The sequence below is a fragment of the Athene noctua genome, chromosome 13 (assembly GCF_965140245.1).
Source record: "Athene noctua chromosome 13, bAthNoc1.hap1.1, whole genome shotgun sequence".
NCBI lineage: Eukaryota > Metazoa > Chordata > Aves > Strigiformes > Strigidae > Athene > Athene noctua.
In genome coordinates this window covers 4,990,837-5,006,634 of record NC_134049.1, presented here as the reverse complement: position 1 = coordinate 5,006,634, position 15,798 = coordinate 4,990,837, and the positions used below count along the sequence as shown (strand labels likewise).

The following is a 15,798-nucleotide window of genomic DNA, read 5'->3' as shown; positions in this document are numbered from 1 at the left end:
AGCTATCATTTGTACACTTAATTTAAATAAAAAACAATTTCAGCAATACAAAAAGCAATATAAAAAAAGTATTCAATTGCATGACATGCATCAGAAGAAAATGTAGAAGGACATGAAAAGTGAACATGTCTTAAAAGTTAGATCATACTGGAAATTCCCTGTAAATACCTGTATGGCTCAACATGAAAACCATTATAAAATTACTTGGTTCCATAAGAGATCTGTACAGTTGCATCTATTTTAACTTCATTAAACACACATATAGCAGAACAAAAGACCGATTAAAAGGAATAATAAAAAAAAGTTTACTCAAGTTTAACATTTCAAGCTGCCTATTTGATAGAGTAACTAGACAGAGGTAGATGTCCCATATTAGTGGCCAAGCTATTCTAGCAAGACCTCTTAGCTATCTTGTCAAGTTTTTACATTCGAAGCCAATGTGAAAAGGCTCCAGAGATGAAGGATGTCTTTCAAAAAGCCAGACAGAAACCCTGTATGGCTGATGGAAGTAGTTTCAATAATACTGCCGAAAGTGAAAAGTAAGAATAAATCATTTCCCAGACCACTGTAAGGACACCACCGATCAAGCACTAGAGCTCATGCAGTCATTTTAAAAATGAAATTAATTCGTTCATTTCCTATGTTTATTTTAGAAGCTGAACGCCTGCGACCTATCTGGCTCATAACTAGTCAAAATAAGATTGCAGGGTACCACGGCGGCGGATATCACATGTCCAGCAATGGAAACCACCTCCCAATGAATTGGCATGGCGAATATTCACTTTAATTGTAGAAATGCCTGCAAGAAACATACATTGCATACTTTAAAATTAAAAATCTCAAATCCACATGGTAAGCTTTGATCAGACTATTAGATAATGCTTTTATCTGATCATATGGCTAGATGCAAGTACGGAAAGTATTTCCTACTCATTTGTTAAGAATTTATTTCCCCAAATTCTAGGCAGGGAACAAGCTAGGAACATAACTGGCTTGTTTATTCCAGCGGTACCCTCAGGAATATACAGTGCCTGGAGCACAGCCGGTGTTTGATGTGTTATGATGTGCCAGTAATAAAAAGAAAAATTCAGTTTTTGCGGTATGTGAAGAATTAGCTGAAATTCTGCTACAATATACGACCAGGGCACATTTACATAAATCCGTGTGAGCATTTATGGTTCAGACACTGAATGTGCTCTTTCAAGTGCCTTTCAAGAAAAGAAGCATTCAAAGTACAGAGCTCTGAGTCCCTCTTTCTCTGAAAGGGGAAGGAGGCTGTTACACTACTACCTAGGTTAAGCTTCCTCCCACTTTTTTTCAGCTCTAATGTTTCAGCTGTGGCTCAGCTTATACAAAGTCCTGGTAGATGGACTAGGATCAGAAGATTTTTCTGTTATGAAATTTGCCTTTTTGCTTCTTGGTACTTTCAGGAGCTCAGGAGCAGCTCAGTAGAATCCATCATCTAGGTCAGCAAAAGTTTTGTTCCCAGTAGAGCCATCTCAGGGCTAGGAACTTACTGACTTCACGAGTGTATTTAGAAATCACAGAGACTGAAGTTCAAGTGTAAAAGGTATGTCACGATTAGCATTAATAGCTTCTTTTTAAGTACTTTCAAGCATTTATAAATCCTCAGTTCCTTGGTCATGCAGAGAATTTAAAGAACCCGAGACTGAAAAGCTAAGTGATTCACTAAATGTTGTATAGCCGGTCTCTAAAAGCAGATTAAAGCATTAGATTGCACGGTTCTCACCTGCAATCATCTCAGATTTGAGGGAAGCTTCAATAAATCCACTCACATCCACGGCACCAACCCTTCTTCTAGGTTCACAGTTGCTGTCTTCCACCTTTGGATCATTCTCTCCTTCCCATCATTTTTCTCCCTTTAAAGGAGTCTTCTGCTACTGGGGAGTGTTATCTTTTACTCTACAGTACAATGATCCCTCACTTCTCTTGGCTCCTTATCTACCCACCAGTCTTCTTCCTACCCTAACAACATTTGCATCACCATGTACTTATCCTGCAGCAGTAGTCAGCTGGCTGTAGCACCAAGGAACCTGGCCACCCTCCTACTAACCAACTATGAGCCACAAGTAGATTTACCTGCACCTTTCCCTCCCAGCATGATGGAAGCAGCTGGATTAGTTCAGATTTATAAATCTATATTATTTATCTTTGCAGTGAGCCGTGCATAAGACTTTCAGATTTTATATTCAATTACAGTTCTCCTGCCACTGCATATCTAAAGGAAGTCCACTCTGTCACGAGGTTACATCTCACAGATCTGAGATTCTCCATAAGTGAACACGAATACCTGGGTTAAGTGTTCTTAAATGTGACAGTTTAAAGTCATGAGTTTGACACTAGACAAATCTGAAAGCAGTTTGACAGTGAGGGATAGCCAGCTCTACGTCGCTCAGCAATACATACACTCAACCTCTCCAAGACACATTTTGCCTCCAAACTGAACCGACGGTTTTACATTAAAAAAGCTCATTCAAAAGCATGCTAGCAGAAACTTTAATTGCTACTCACACCTTTTTGGGGGGCAGGCTGTAGGGGGCACTAGATGGAAGCAGCCCATATTCATATAACAAGTATTCAGGAGAGAAATCACTGAGTGATTCTTACTCGCTAATCCAATAGTTTGAGTACCTTTTCCAGTGCTGGCTGCTTTGACTACTTTAAGCAAAACCTCCATTCATCCTGATATGCATAGCTGGTATGGTGATAATTTCATTTTAAGTATATGTTAAAATATGTTAACGACATACCCAGATTTTCAAACATCTTCTGAATTGATGTCTCATTGGCATCCACCATCACACGTTTCTCATCCAGCATTAGGACATTCATGGAGAGCCATTTAGAAGACATCCAAAGTGGGTGATCTAAACACATGAGAATGAACCTGCTACTGTACCAGTGTTGCCCCGTATTAATACTCTTCAGAATACTCTTGGAATTCTTAGAAAAGAAAGAGTGAATATACCGTCTGGGATGAGTGGCACTGGGGGGCGAATCACGGTCCAGCCTGCTTTCTTGAAAAGCTCAATCTGAAAGAGCAATTTAATTAGATTCTAAACAGGGTCCTTAACATTATATTCTCCAACCTATGCTGTATTTTCTCAGGCTACTTCAACACACACAACATCCCCTTCCCTCTGTGTGCTACTCTTGCCCTCACTCAAGTTCCATCTACAAATCAAGTTTTCATACAAATATTTTTTGAAGGCCTTTCCAAACTCTGCGTGCTACTACTATTTGTTTCTACTAGTTTTATACATGCTAGGTATACTAATGTATGTTAAAAGGCAAAGGGTAACACACGCAGTTTGGAGCCTGTGAAGTAAAGATGTTAGCAATGGCACAAAAGTGTTAAATTTTTTTTTTTTGGTATTATTTCTTCCCATATGACTGTAAAAGCCATGGATATGAATGACACTGCCATTTATAGAAACAAAAATACCACATAAAATCACGTTTGCATCAGGCTTCATGAGAAACTTAATATGCAGTTTATTTAACAAAGGAAACAAAATAAAGGCATCCTAGGGAATAATCTGTGTCTCTAAAAATTAAGCAATTAAATTAAGAGGATAAATTGCCTAAGGAGAATTGATATTTCAACTTCATTGTACGAATCCTTGGAAGAGCTCTTTATTTAAGTGTTACCACGAGGTGGAGCTCCGATCCTGAAAACACAGTAATCAGGCCAGCCTGCCAGGATTTTAAATAAAATCTTCTCTATCTTCACAGTTTTCCATGAAATAAGTGCCAGCACATGGGTTTAACACAAGAAGACCAAGAGCCTCCTCTTGCAAGTAGGATGATGAAAAAACAGGAGAAGGGGCAAAGGGAAGGCTGTGATTGTTTTAAAAATTATACTCTCATAATGAATAACACAAGCAGCAGTAACTCAACGGGACCATTTGCATTGAAGCCACTTGCTGAGAACAGGCTACTAGTGCTTTTAAGAGCTGTGCTGGCACATGCTTCCACCACCTCTGCGGCACACAGCTCTGTCCCCCTGAGTGCCATGTGGCTGTACAGCTTCTGAAATCAAGGGCATGCTCACAAAACCCCTCACGCACTGACAGTACAGAGATGGGCTCCTACATTTCTTAGAGTGAAGTGGTAGGTTTTATATACTGAGCCATGTCTCTCCTGCTTCAAAAAGTATTTTTTAGTTATTCAAAGCTGGATGCCTGAGCAATTACCAGCTTCCCATCATTGGTACAATACTGAAGGAGAGGCTTCCAAAATAGGAATAAAAAAGGGGGATTACTCATCTGAGCAGCAGAAAACCCTCAATATCTCCTTGGCTACAATTAATATATTTAAGTAGAGGTGTTCAGAGAAGTACTATATCCTATGTACTTGCTTTGATATTACATTATTACCAGATATCGGTCACTTCCATCATATTTGAACTATATACATGGGAAGACACACACAACCCATCCAGCCTCACAATAAAAAAGCACAAAAAGCAGTAGCAGAAAACTGGGGGAGAACAATGGTCATTGCACTGCTGCGAAAGTTCTGGAGTCAAGATGCGAATACATCTGTACGGTTCAGAACATCCATCTGAGTGCTATTTAAATTCAATAATTTAGTATTATTCAAGTGTATACAAAAACTCGTGGATTTGTGATTATCCAGTAGGGATCTAATCCAGCTGAGGCTTTTCAAACACAAAACACTTTCCCTTCTGCTACACTCTTACCTGATAGCAGGGACGGTCTGGGTTAGAGAGCACAAGACCAGGTCCAATAATATTAAAAGTAGCATCAATGTGCATAGGGTTAGGATCCTTAAAGGATATTATATGCACTCTATAGTCTGGTGCAAGATGTCTCCTCATCCATTCAATGCCCATGTAATTTGTCACCTGAAAACAGGACAAAGTTTCACTAGGCTAGAGTGTACATCGCATCCAAGTTTAGTTTGTCTGAAGTTTTATTTAAATAAATATTTAAAGCCATAAAAATAATAGAAGTTGGTGCCTTTAGCTAACCCCTTAGCTGAAGGAGAGTGTCATCCTGTATTTCAGACACTCTACAAATACCAACTCTTTTGTCAACGCTCTTATCTTAATGCTGTTCAGGAATTTAAAAAGACATAAATGCAAGTACCAATCATTAAGAGAGACAATAAAACTGTTAGAAAAAAACGTTGTTTACCTGGCTCCTTTGTACAAAAATATCTCTTCCAGCTCTAATGAAGTCAGCAGCATCAAAACACGGTTCAAATTCCGTAGTAACAAATTTTCCCTGAGCAGCCAGTTTATGCCTGTCTTCAACAGAACGGATTGGATAATCCTAGTTATGGGGGGAAAAAAAAAAAAAAAAGAATTAACAACTTTAGGTTGGAGATGGTAAAGAAAAGTTTTCAAAGTATTTGCTACTGATGAGTGTTTTGAAATTAAGAAGATATGATTATATTGATAGTATGTTCTTTGGAGGCGATTTGGTTTACTTGCTACTAGAATAAGAAAAGAAAGCATAAACGTGGAAGAAAAAGCTTTTAAGTACATTCAAGAATAGGTAATAAGAGAGAACAGCTATATACCAAGAAGGTAATTGCTCTTCAGAGCCACTTTATCTATAATATTCTGGCTTCTGGATCAAAAGTATTCATCACCAGTGGAGTTTAACTACGACTCCAGCAAATGACTGCATAGTGACAGAAATACTGGTATGAAACAAAGGTGGACTCCTACTTTTTCTACATTTTAGAATGGAGAAGTACCTGCAAATTACAAGGTAGATCTTCAGGAATCTAAACAGATTTTAGAGTGAAACAATGCAGTTAAGAACAAGTGAGGCATAAAACACCAGCACAAACAAAAACTACTGGATAAGTAGTTTCTATGCTTTAGAACAGGCGCTGGAAATTTTCTAATACTGACAGATTACTCTAAGGTAATTTTGTTTAACAAAGACTTCTTTACATCTTATTTAATGAGGTCACTGTTCCCAGCAAGTTATAATCATTCCACAAGCAGTTTTACTGCACTCATTGTAGATGCTCTCAAGATCCTAATGCATTTGGGAACCTATAGGAAACTACCAAAAGTGTCTGAGGCAAAACTATTACCAAAAAAGAAGAAATTATTTGCTTAAATATTTAGAAGGTAAATAGTGGAAGATTTAAATTGTATTTCTTTTATGTAACTTTCAAAATACTAATCATCATGCAAAACAAGGACTATGAGGGGTTTTTTTCTGTGACAAAATATTTATTCTTTCCCACTTTCCTGATACACTTTGGACAGAGACATTTCCAGGGAATCTTAATTCCTTAAAGTAGTCTTTGTGATGTCTTTCTAGCATACCTTCCTCTTTAGTAATCTAAGTTACAGTCAGTAATCAAAACAATTCAAAGCAGACTTGAACTCAACAGACACAACTTCGTGTTCCTTATTCCCTAATTCACACACTCAATTACAGCTACAAAGGCTACAGAATATTTGCACGCACTAGAAAATAAACAAGTTCCCAGAGTTGCTTTGTTGTCCCCACTCCAGTTTTGTGAAACCTAGATATCAGGTTGAAACTATCAACAAAATTCTGTATAACTGGAACTGAAGTTCTGAAGCAAAATGAGAACAATACCTGATCATAGAGTTCATCAGCCATTGTGGGTTTGGGGGCGGTTGTCCACTTAGCACCACAGTTGAAATAATCTTTAATTATTCGTCTATATGCTCTGTACTCAAAGAATCGAGCACGCCAAGCCATAGGCGCTTCAATAATTTCATTTCCCACCACCAACAGGATGTCTCTTGGCATGGCGGCATACATACCTGAAAGGAAAAGGCCATTAACCTATGAGACAAATATTATTTTCTCAGTTCTTTCAACTTATTCATTTGTCACCGTCTTTTTTTTTACCATCACGTCTATCAAAAAGAAGAGCAAAAAGCATCTTTAGCGGAGTCAGGAAACCAGTGGATAATTTGAGAGCCCTTACATTCTTAAGTTTTCAAAGTTACATTTTTCGTTCAAAATACATGCAAGTTTTGCTACAAAGCCTCACTCATAACAAGTTCATGGCTAGATGAAAGCCATCCACAATCTACAAGCCTTCACTTCATAATTTGATTAACGGAAATTAAATAGAAAAATGTTTACTAATTACTCAGACATTTTTAGAAGATGGTGGTGGCTAGCAAGTTTTCCAAGAGGACCTCATTTCTTTATATGCTATCCTCTTGAAAATTAATGGCACAGAAGAGGAATTTCATGGAACACAAAACTAGTGGGGGAAGCAGTCCCATTCGACTTCTCATTAACATTGTCCGTTCCCTAATGAATTTGAGTTCCGCTAGAACAACTTAAGAACGCATTTGAGATGAAATGAGCCTGGACACTACTCTTGATGCAAAGCTGCTTATGAACCAGCGTGCTATCACTGCAAATAACTAAAGCCATATGGTGCCATACAAGGAGAAGTGTGGCCAGTAGGTAAAGAGACATTCAAATTTCCCTGACACTAGTGAAAATCCTCCTGGAAAACTTTCCAGTTTTGGTCTCCATAGTTTATGATGGATCCAACCCTAGGATCCAACAGTGGGCTACCAAGACAGTGAGGGGGGCCTCACAGCACATGACCTGGGAGAAGTGAAGGGACCTCAGCTTATTTCATGTGGCAAGCAGGGGACAAAGGAGTAACAGCCTATAGCTACTTTCAGGGCCATTAAATATGACAGATGAACACTTCTTGGTAGTGGCAGTGACAACACAGCAAGGGAATCGGGAAACAGCTGGTGATGTAGGAAGTTCAGGTTAGGTATTAGGAAAACATCTTTCATCGGGAAATTCATGTGAAGCAGGCCAGCAAATCAGGTGGCAGAATCTCCATCCCTGGAGATTTTTCGAAGTCATAGCTACACAAAGCCAACACTGACCTCATCTAGGACTGGCAATAATCCTGCTCCAAGCAAGAAGGTAGACTAGATGACATCCAAAATGTCTCGGGCAAGCTAAACAGACAAAGCCTTCAACAACTGAAGAACATTTACCTGTAGACTCAAAATCAGGTGTTTTGTATTTCACAGAGCAGTCAATTGGGTCAGGCCTCTTGACAATTACACCTTCTCTTTTCAAAATATTGCACATTTCTTCAATTTCAGCAATAGCTTTTTTTAAATGGTCTTTGGGGAAGCTCTGGCCTCCAAATTTCTGGTAAAATCCCCAATACTTTTCATATGTGTTGGCCTAAAACAGAAGGACAGGTAAGTGACAAAGAATAAGCATCAGTTATTTTGGTAGAGTGAAATAGGTGCATAAGACAATTCTTAATGTTCAAAGTTTCTTGTTCTTCTTTCACTGACTTCCCATTGTTTTGTGTGTGTATGACCCCGACATGTCATAGTGTGCCTTATATTTTGCAGAGCTGCAAAGAATTGTTAATGTCCTGCTGATTCTTCTAAAATAAAGGGGCAGGAGGGGAGGAAAAACACATAATGAAGGGAGAAGCATCAATGCTTCAGATAAATACTCAATTATTCTTGCAAGAGAATCCCTATCCTGCTATCACTCTGCTCTCTATTTTTTTGTCTTTACTACTTCTATTTATATGTGCCATCGGCCAGGTTTCACTCAGATGTTTTATGTGCATGTGTCCAGTCATTAAACTTGCGTAAGTGCAGGTGTTAGACTAGTTGTGAATAACTGATGTCTTCACAAATGCTTACATACAGTAATAAAATTATGTTTCAGCTGTATGTGCTAAGCAGGCTCATTGGACTAGCAGATAGCTTCAGTACTGCCAACAGGCTCTACAAGTGGCATGATGCCAAAGAAAAAAAAAGTCCTCTGAGGAATAGCAGGGGAAAAAAAAAAAAAAAAAAAGAGAGAGAAAGCCATTCTGGAATGTGGAGAGGTAAGTACACATTTCGTTCCCACTTGCAAGTTTAGTTTGACTTTTAGAAGGGATTTTCAGCATATTTCATTTCCTCATATTTTTGGATATAGATGCATCATTAGCTTATATTACTTGTTTCTACTGATGGAAATACTGTTATAAATGTAATAAATATTTCTAGAGGTCCCTTCAGTCATAGCCCTACAGAAAGTCTCATTATTTATCAAATCACAGACAAACCCGAGGAGATTACATTACACTTCAGTTAGTATTTAGTGACTAGTAGTGTCAAGCGGCCATGAAAGAGTCAGTCCTTATTAACCTAGACCTGCACAAACACAGCAATAGGCTCTGCTATTTAATAAGGCTAGCAGACGTGTTTTTAAATGAAAACAACCTTGCGCTCATCTCCAGAATGCATGCACCTGTCGTCACTTGTTAAAACCTCACTTTGGTACTGTCACAGTGGTGACATCAGGAATCCTAAAGCCATCCCAAGTCCAGGTGATACGCCTTGTTGGCTAGAAGGGGCCATACTTCAGATACAGCAGCAGTCTAGAAAATGCAAGAGACACTAAATTCACCCGTCACGGTTGGAATAAAGCAAGTGCAACATTTACACACCAAATCCTCTGCTCCTGAAATCCTGCGACAGTCTTCTCAAATTCAAAACTAATTCAACATAATGTCCTAGCTCTCACGATTAAGAAAATGCAGACGTAAAACTAAGACAAGCGATGCTGCTGTAGCTCAGTGTATCTTTGAGTCTTCACTCAGATTTCTAACACTAACACGACAGAGGAACGAGTGCATATGGAGCCCTTCTGGAATGCCAGCAGAAGGGGTCAGGGACAGGTGAGCAAGTTGTCAGGCCTTCCTTATCCCAACAGAGCCCTGCTCATTCAGGCAGCACGAGTGACAGGGGTGGGATGCAGGAGAACCTGCCCTTCAAACAGGGGGTTATCCCCTGTACTGCCATCCTGACCGCGTTCTGGTGAGCAATGTTCAGGACAGAAGTAACACAGTCGTGTTCCTTTTGTACTTGTACAGTCAGGGAGCCCTGAGCAGGCAAGGCCATGCAGCTGAAGGCATGCCTGATCTCCTTTAACAATCCAGGCTACCCACTCTATTCTTCTCTATTCTGGATATTTGCCCTCGAACTAGAGAGCTAAGACCGAAGGAAGAGAAAAATTCAACCTTTTAGACATCCTTAACATCTACATGGAGAACCCAGGCAAAGGTCTCAACATGGCCATCCTGCTCCTCCAGTACTGAAGCTTCTCTCCCATCCTTCATGATGGAATTTATTCTTTTTCTCTAAGTGAGGTCTTGGGTAATTTGATCACCTCAGACTTGCCAGCTGTTCAGAAGTCACATGCAGATCACATGGAGTGCCTAGCGTTCCTATGGAAACCTGTTCTGCTAATGAGACAAGTTTGTCCTAAGGAGTAAAGCTGGTTATTTTCAGAGCCACCCATCATGTATTTGAATATCATTAATTCCTAGGAAGTGCAGCTCCCCTCTTCACTAGGTGTCCTCTAGTACTGCTCTTTTTCAAACCTGCGAAATGACACTTGTGCTGCACTAATACGATGGCATAATCTTAAAGTTAGGACACAGTAAGGGTTAACACCGTTACACCATTCACACCCCCCACCTTCTGAATAACTGGGAAAAGGGTATATGACCAGGACATCCATTTTAGACCAATTCAGAGTTGAGATTTCAAGCCCCTTCGATCATATACATACAACTCTTTTCAGACTGTTCAAAAAAAGTACCACGACCAGGATACAGGAAAGAGCTGTAAATAGTCTCATCAACACACCTTATAACCTCCTGTCTGAGAGTACCTGAGAAACTGTAGCAGCATTTAAGAAAAACTTTTTTTTTTTCCCGAAATAAATTTAAGAGTGTGCCTGAAGGAAAAGATTGTCTTTAAGAAATGGCAGAATTACTCCCTATAGTTGCTATATACTTTAAACATTTGTTGTGGAAAATAATTAACATGATCAGTGCTAACACTCTCAAGATGTACCTTAAAGCTAGTAATGACAGTTACTAAATTTAGCACGCTGAAACAGAAATTCAGATTAAAATGTTTTTTGCCTAATTCAGTAGTAAACACCCTTCCCCCAGCTTCTCAGTCAAGATACAATGATCTGTGATAATAACACCTCTTCAACTGAAAATGCATTCTTATTCACAAAATATACTGATAAAAATCGCAGCACTGCAAAACTATAAAGCTCAACTGTTTGGCTGTCGACTGCTTCAGAAGAATACATCTGAACTGTGATATTTTTGATGGAAGTGCTAACTCAAACAAAGGCATCTTCCTAATTAATACAGTTATTAACCTCTTAGTTAAGATTTCCCATTTTTCCCAGTAGTGTATTTACCTCTACATAACCTATGTAGCCCTTTTCAAGTTCCCGAAAGGATATTCTATAAAATGACAGCTCGTTAATATTGATCAGATATGTAGGACTCCCTATTCAGTTCATTCCTTCCTCCTTCTTATGCCCAGCACATCATTCCCACATCACGGCAAAGAGACTTGTGTATACCAAAACCACGTCTCAAAGTACAAAAGAGTGCTGAATGCAGCCATACTTCCCACACTTAAATATTTTGCAAACGCGCATAAAATCTTAAAACACAACCTAGAACTATCTCAAAGCAAGTATTTGCCAAACTGTTATAATTTGCGATGCGATTTTTAAAGCGTCTCAGGTCCAAAGCCTCAATTTTTCCTTATACAACTCAAATTTGCTAGTTTAAAACTTTTGTTTTTAAAACCTGTGACCCTCATTCACCCTTGTCAGAAGTGATGTGATACACATTAACCCTGGTATTGCTACTTACAGGGAGAGTAACAGGAATTTCTGGCTATTCTATTACACTGGGGCAACACACACACGCACACGCCTTACCTTTTAGCCACACAGAGATTTGAACAACTGAATCTATTAGTATTGTTCAGTATTGGCAAGGTAAGATTTGGACTATTATTTGTATTATTCAGCAACACGCCCAGGTAAAGCTGCTGTTGCAGTTTCTACAGCAAAATTTAAGACAGAAGCAGAGAAAATGAGAGGAAACCACATCTCAGCTGGCATGCTCTATTACCTGTTGTGGCCAGTCTGTCTTTTAGACTCGACAGTTTACATGAAGCAAAGCTAAAACTTGCTTTAACCCCAAGTTGTAGGTATTTGAATTGCAGAGATAATCCTATACTTTGACATTCCTCATGGAGTTTTTGATATTGCATGTAACAGAAGGTGAAGTTCTGCCCTTGTTTGATAAGTTGTGGCTTAATAGGCAGTAGAACCAGGCTAGCCATACAGCATGTCACACTTCAAGTTAGACATTTGAAAAACTATTTTTTCTGACATTAAAGCAAGCCCTTGGCCACTACTTCAGAATAGAATTTTGCTTCATTTAACGTTAGAACGTGAAAGTGTTAGACGTGTTTTTTCCTTACTCTTTCTGTACATTCACTATGGCAGTTTTAAGTACATAAATGCACATACATACACTTGTATATTAGAAATGCCAATCCTCATTTGCTTCTTTTTCTGAAGCTGCTAGAATATCTTTGGATTGTCTGGAGCAGGATTCCAGAGGTTGGTAACTGAGCTTCAGCTTTCAAGGAGTAAATACAAGTCATAATTAAGTCAGTGGTAAAGTTTTCATTGCACTGGGGCCAAGATATCATCTCAAATGTCCCAATGTAAGTCAAATGATGACTCTTCTATCCGGGGATTAGAACTACCAAGCTGCAGTAATTCATTCACACTCCTTCAACCACTTTTGCCCAGACTCATAGACCAGATTCTAAAGAAAAATATACAAACGTAAAAGGAGCGAGGGGAAGAGAAGTTTTCTCTATGAGCAATATTCCAAACTTCCTCTAAACTACCATTTCCAGCAGTTTAAACATATTTTCAGTATCTCTGTTTGCCATTCCTTCAACTTCAGATCAGAAGAATTCCCTTTGGTTTTTTAATTGAGGTCTTCTGGTCAACTTTATCAAGATATTCTGTATAATTGTACTAAAGTCTCTTCAGAAGAAGTAGTACTGCATCTCATTTTGCTGTGCTAGCCATGGATTATGTGCTGCCTTGGAGGTAGTACTGTACTGTGAGACTAGAAGTGAACGAGATCATCCCCACAAATGCAGGTAACAACACATACTTGATGACTTTAAAGTCCAGGCAAAGTACACAATAATAACCTGCAGCAAGCTCGTTGTTTGAGTGTTCCTGTTCTAAAATACAATATTTCAGAGAACAAAGAAATGTGGATTTATTTAGGTTGCTGGGGTAGTTCTAGACACAGAAAAACCCTGAAAAAGAGGAGTATGTATTTCTGTACAATACTTACCGTAGCACGTAAGAGTTGTGGTGAGCTATTTAAGAGCTATTTAAACAGAATGGTCCTGCTAGTCTACAGCTACCGAACTCAATCTTTCTCAGACTATTAAGTAGAAAACTAGACTTTTTTTCAAGTGCTAACCCTACTTAGTTTTGAGCCCAATTAAACTTTCATCAGTCTTACCATCTCTCTCAAAGGCTAGAATGTGTACTTTGACAGCATCGGGGCTGTATTACTAGAGCAGATTGCACACACTGGAGATTCTCTCCACTACTGACTTGTGTTAAAACAGCTAATTCAGTTGAAAGTGGAAAGAAAAAGCATATCCCCCACCAACATGGCTATACTGTAAAGTTTAACAGATGTAAACAACTACTTTGAAAGAAGAAACCTCAAGAGTAAACACCACACCTTGTGCACTGTAAAGCTTAAGCAAATTGTATATATGAAAACCGCCTTATTTCCTATTTAAGGTTGGGTTTTATTATTATTATTTACCTTAACCTCCACAGAAAAAGGGGGGACACAAGCATTTTCAGCTCTTCCCACAATGACCTCTTCCAGTGGGTCCCATTCATTGTAGGAGCAAACGGGACAGTCCTTAGGCACAGGGCTAGTGGCCTTGTTGTCATCAGCAGCACAGGTGTTGTGGGAGGCTGTAGCTGCCTGGGTGCTCTGGAAAGATCGCTGCACCCATCCTGTAAAGACTCTTCCAAGCTTAAAATTAAAAAAAAAAAAAAAAAAAAAAGAATGAATATTATGTTTCCCTTACAAAAGGCAAAAAGCAATGGTTCAGTCCACAAGCTCCCTACACTAATCCCAAAGCAATGTTCTTTTTTTTTTTTTTTTTTTTTTTTTTTTGAGCGTTAACAGAAACACGCTGTTTGTTACAGCCATCCTAATTTATTCACAGCTTATGTAAGGACAATCGGCCTCTCAAACCGCTCTCAGGGCGGAAGGGAAAGGACCCAGGAGCACAGCTCTGGCGGCTGGAACCCCTGAGCTCCGCGCTGCTGAACTGGGAGATGCGCGGGTGAGCCACGCCCGGAGCAGCCGGGAGCGGTCCCGCAGCCAGCACCCCCCGCACCCGCCGGCGCGGAGGGGCCGCGGAGGGGCCGCGGAGGGGCCGCGCGGTGCCTCCTCCCGACAGAGCATCCTCAGCCCCAGCCCCCGGCCGGATCTGCGCGGCACCAACCCGCGAGCCGATGAAATGCGCCGCTTCGGCTCCCCGGCTCCCCCCGCGTAAGCACCGCACTCGCAGCATCTCTGCTGGCAGGACAGCTCCGCGCCGCTCCGCGCCCGCCACCACCGGCAGCGACCCCGGCCCGCAGCCTTTATAGCGGCCGCCACGCCCCCCGCCCCCCCCTCCGCACCGCCCACTGGCCGCGGGGGGGCGCGGAGCGGCGCGGAGCCCAGCCCGTGCGCTGCCCGGCGGAGGGGAGCCGCCCGGGGGCGCGGAGCCCCCGCGCAGACGGGCCGGGGATGCCTCGGCGCCGCCCGCTGGTCGGGATGAACGAACAGCGGGAGCGAGCGCGCCCAGGCCCGGGTTTAGGCCCGGGTTTAGGCCCGGGTTTAGGCAGGCGCAGCCCAGCTGGATGAGGCGACCTCCAAAAAACTGCCTGACGGCTTCTCTCCACACCCCTGCATTTCATTTCCACAAACGGCTCTTTAGCAGCAATTTGACTTCGAAGATTTCCAGTCAGGCGTAAAATTCTGCTCTAACAAATGCACTGAAGGGCGTCATTCAGTTCTTTTGACTCATCAAATACGCACGTTCTTCATTTAAACCTTCATCAAACAAAATGTTTTCATAGTATTTCATTTAAAAAATATCTTACCAAACGTTCCAATAACTCATATGTTAAGAATTCAGATTTTTAGCCTACAACCCCAAGATTTTGTGATTCACCTAAAAATACTACAGTATTTTTATTATAAAAATAATCAAACACTATATATATTTATTACACTCTTTAATCACTTAAGGGGTGTTTCAAGAATATCCCAGACAATTTCAAATTCTGGCTTCTCGAATTGCATATTGTGATATGATGAAAAGTCATTTTAAAACAAAAACCTACAATGCTTAGCTCCTAGTAGATCTATACTTACTTTCCCCTGCAAAACCTCCCCATGATAAAACCAACGGAAGTACCTTCAATGAAACTGTTCTACCTCAACGAGAAATGTGTTTGCTACCAGTTCTACACATATTTAGTATATCCCCCTCAGCCTGATACATTATTCTGCATTTCCCTCAACTTTTCATGCAAGTTCACTGATAAATAACCAGTGAATTTTGCTCAACAAAAGTAAAAAGCAGATACAGCAAAAATTAGTTTTCTCTGAGTTGTAAAAATCAGCATCTTTCTTTCAACCCTTCCATTTTTGGTTCTGCCTTTCTCACCCGTGCGGTGCCTAGCGTTTCTGCAGCCTTGCTCAGTACTCCTTCAGCCTATGCCGGTGGGGCACGGCTGGGAACAGGCAGGGTATTTGACATCGCTTTTAGATCTAAGATTGTGGATGGTGCTAGTGAACTCGGCAGAC

The 15,798-nt window shown here is 40.5% G+C and overlaps 1 protein-coding gene across 1 annotated transcript; it reads right to left on the bottom strand.

Annotated features, from left to right (window-relative positions):
- Nucleotides 1–202: 202 nt before the first annotated feature.
- On the bottom strand, nucleotides 203–14,536 carry GATM (glycine amidinotransferase). The gene is made up of 9 exons (XM_074917225.1): nucleotides 14,447–14,536; nucleotides 13,750–13,968; nucleotides 8,027–8,222; nucleotides 6,618–6,808; nucleotides 5,184–5,321; nucleotides 4,727–4,891; nucleotides 2,990–3,053; nucleotides 2,772–2,888; nucleotides 203–799 (listed from the first exon to the last, which is right to left on the bottom strand). The coding sequence occupies exons 1-9, from the start codon at nucleotides 14,513–14,515 to the stop codon at nucleotides 687–689; spliced, it is 1,272 nt and encodes a 423-aa protein (XP_074773326.1). The 5' UTR covers nucleotides 14,516–14,536; the 3' UTR covers nucleotides 203–686.
- Between the last annotated feature and the right edge of the window lie 1,262 nt (nucleotides 14,537–15,798).

Bases quoted from the DNA above. Each gene is read 5' to 3' on its own strand.
- GATM (XM_074917225.1), bottom strand. From the start codon at position 14,515: ATGCTGCGAGTGCGGTGCTTACGCGGGGGGAGCCGGGGAGCCGAAGCG. The intron at 6,809-8,026 runs GTAAATGTTCTT...TTTTCCTTTCAG, and splicing joins ACCTGATTTTGAGTCTACAG to GTATGTATGCCGCCATGCCA. The intron at 800-2,771 runs GTATGTCGTTAA...TGTTTCTTGCAG, and splicing joins GAAGATGTTTGAAAATCTGG to GCATTTCTACAATTAAAGTG.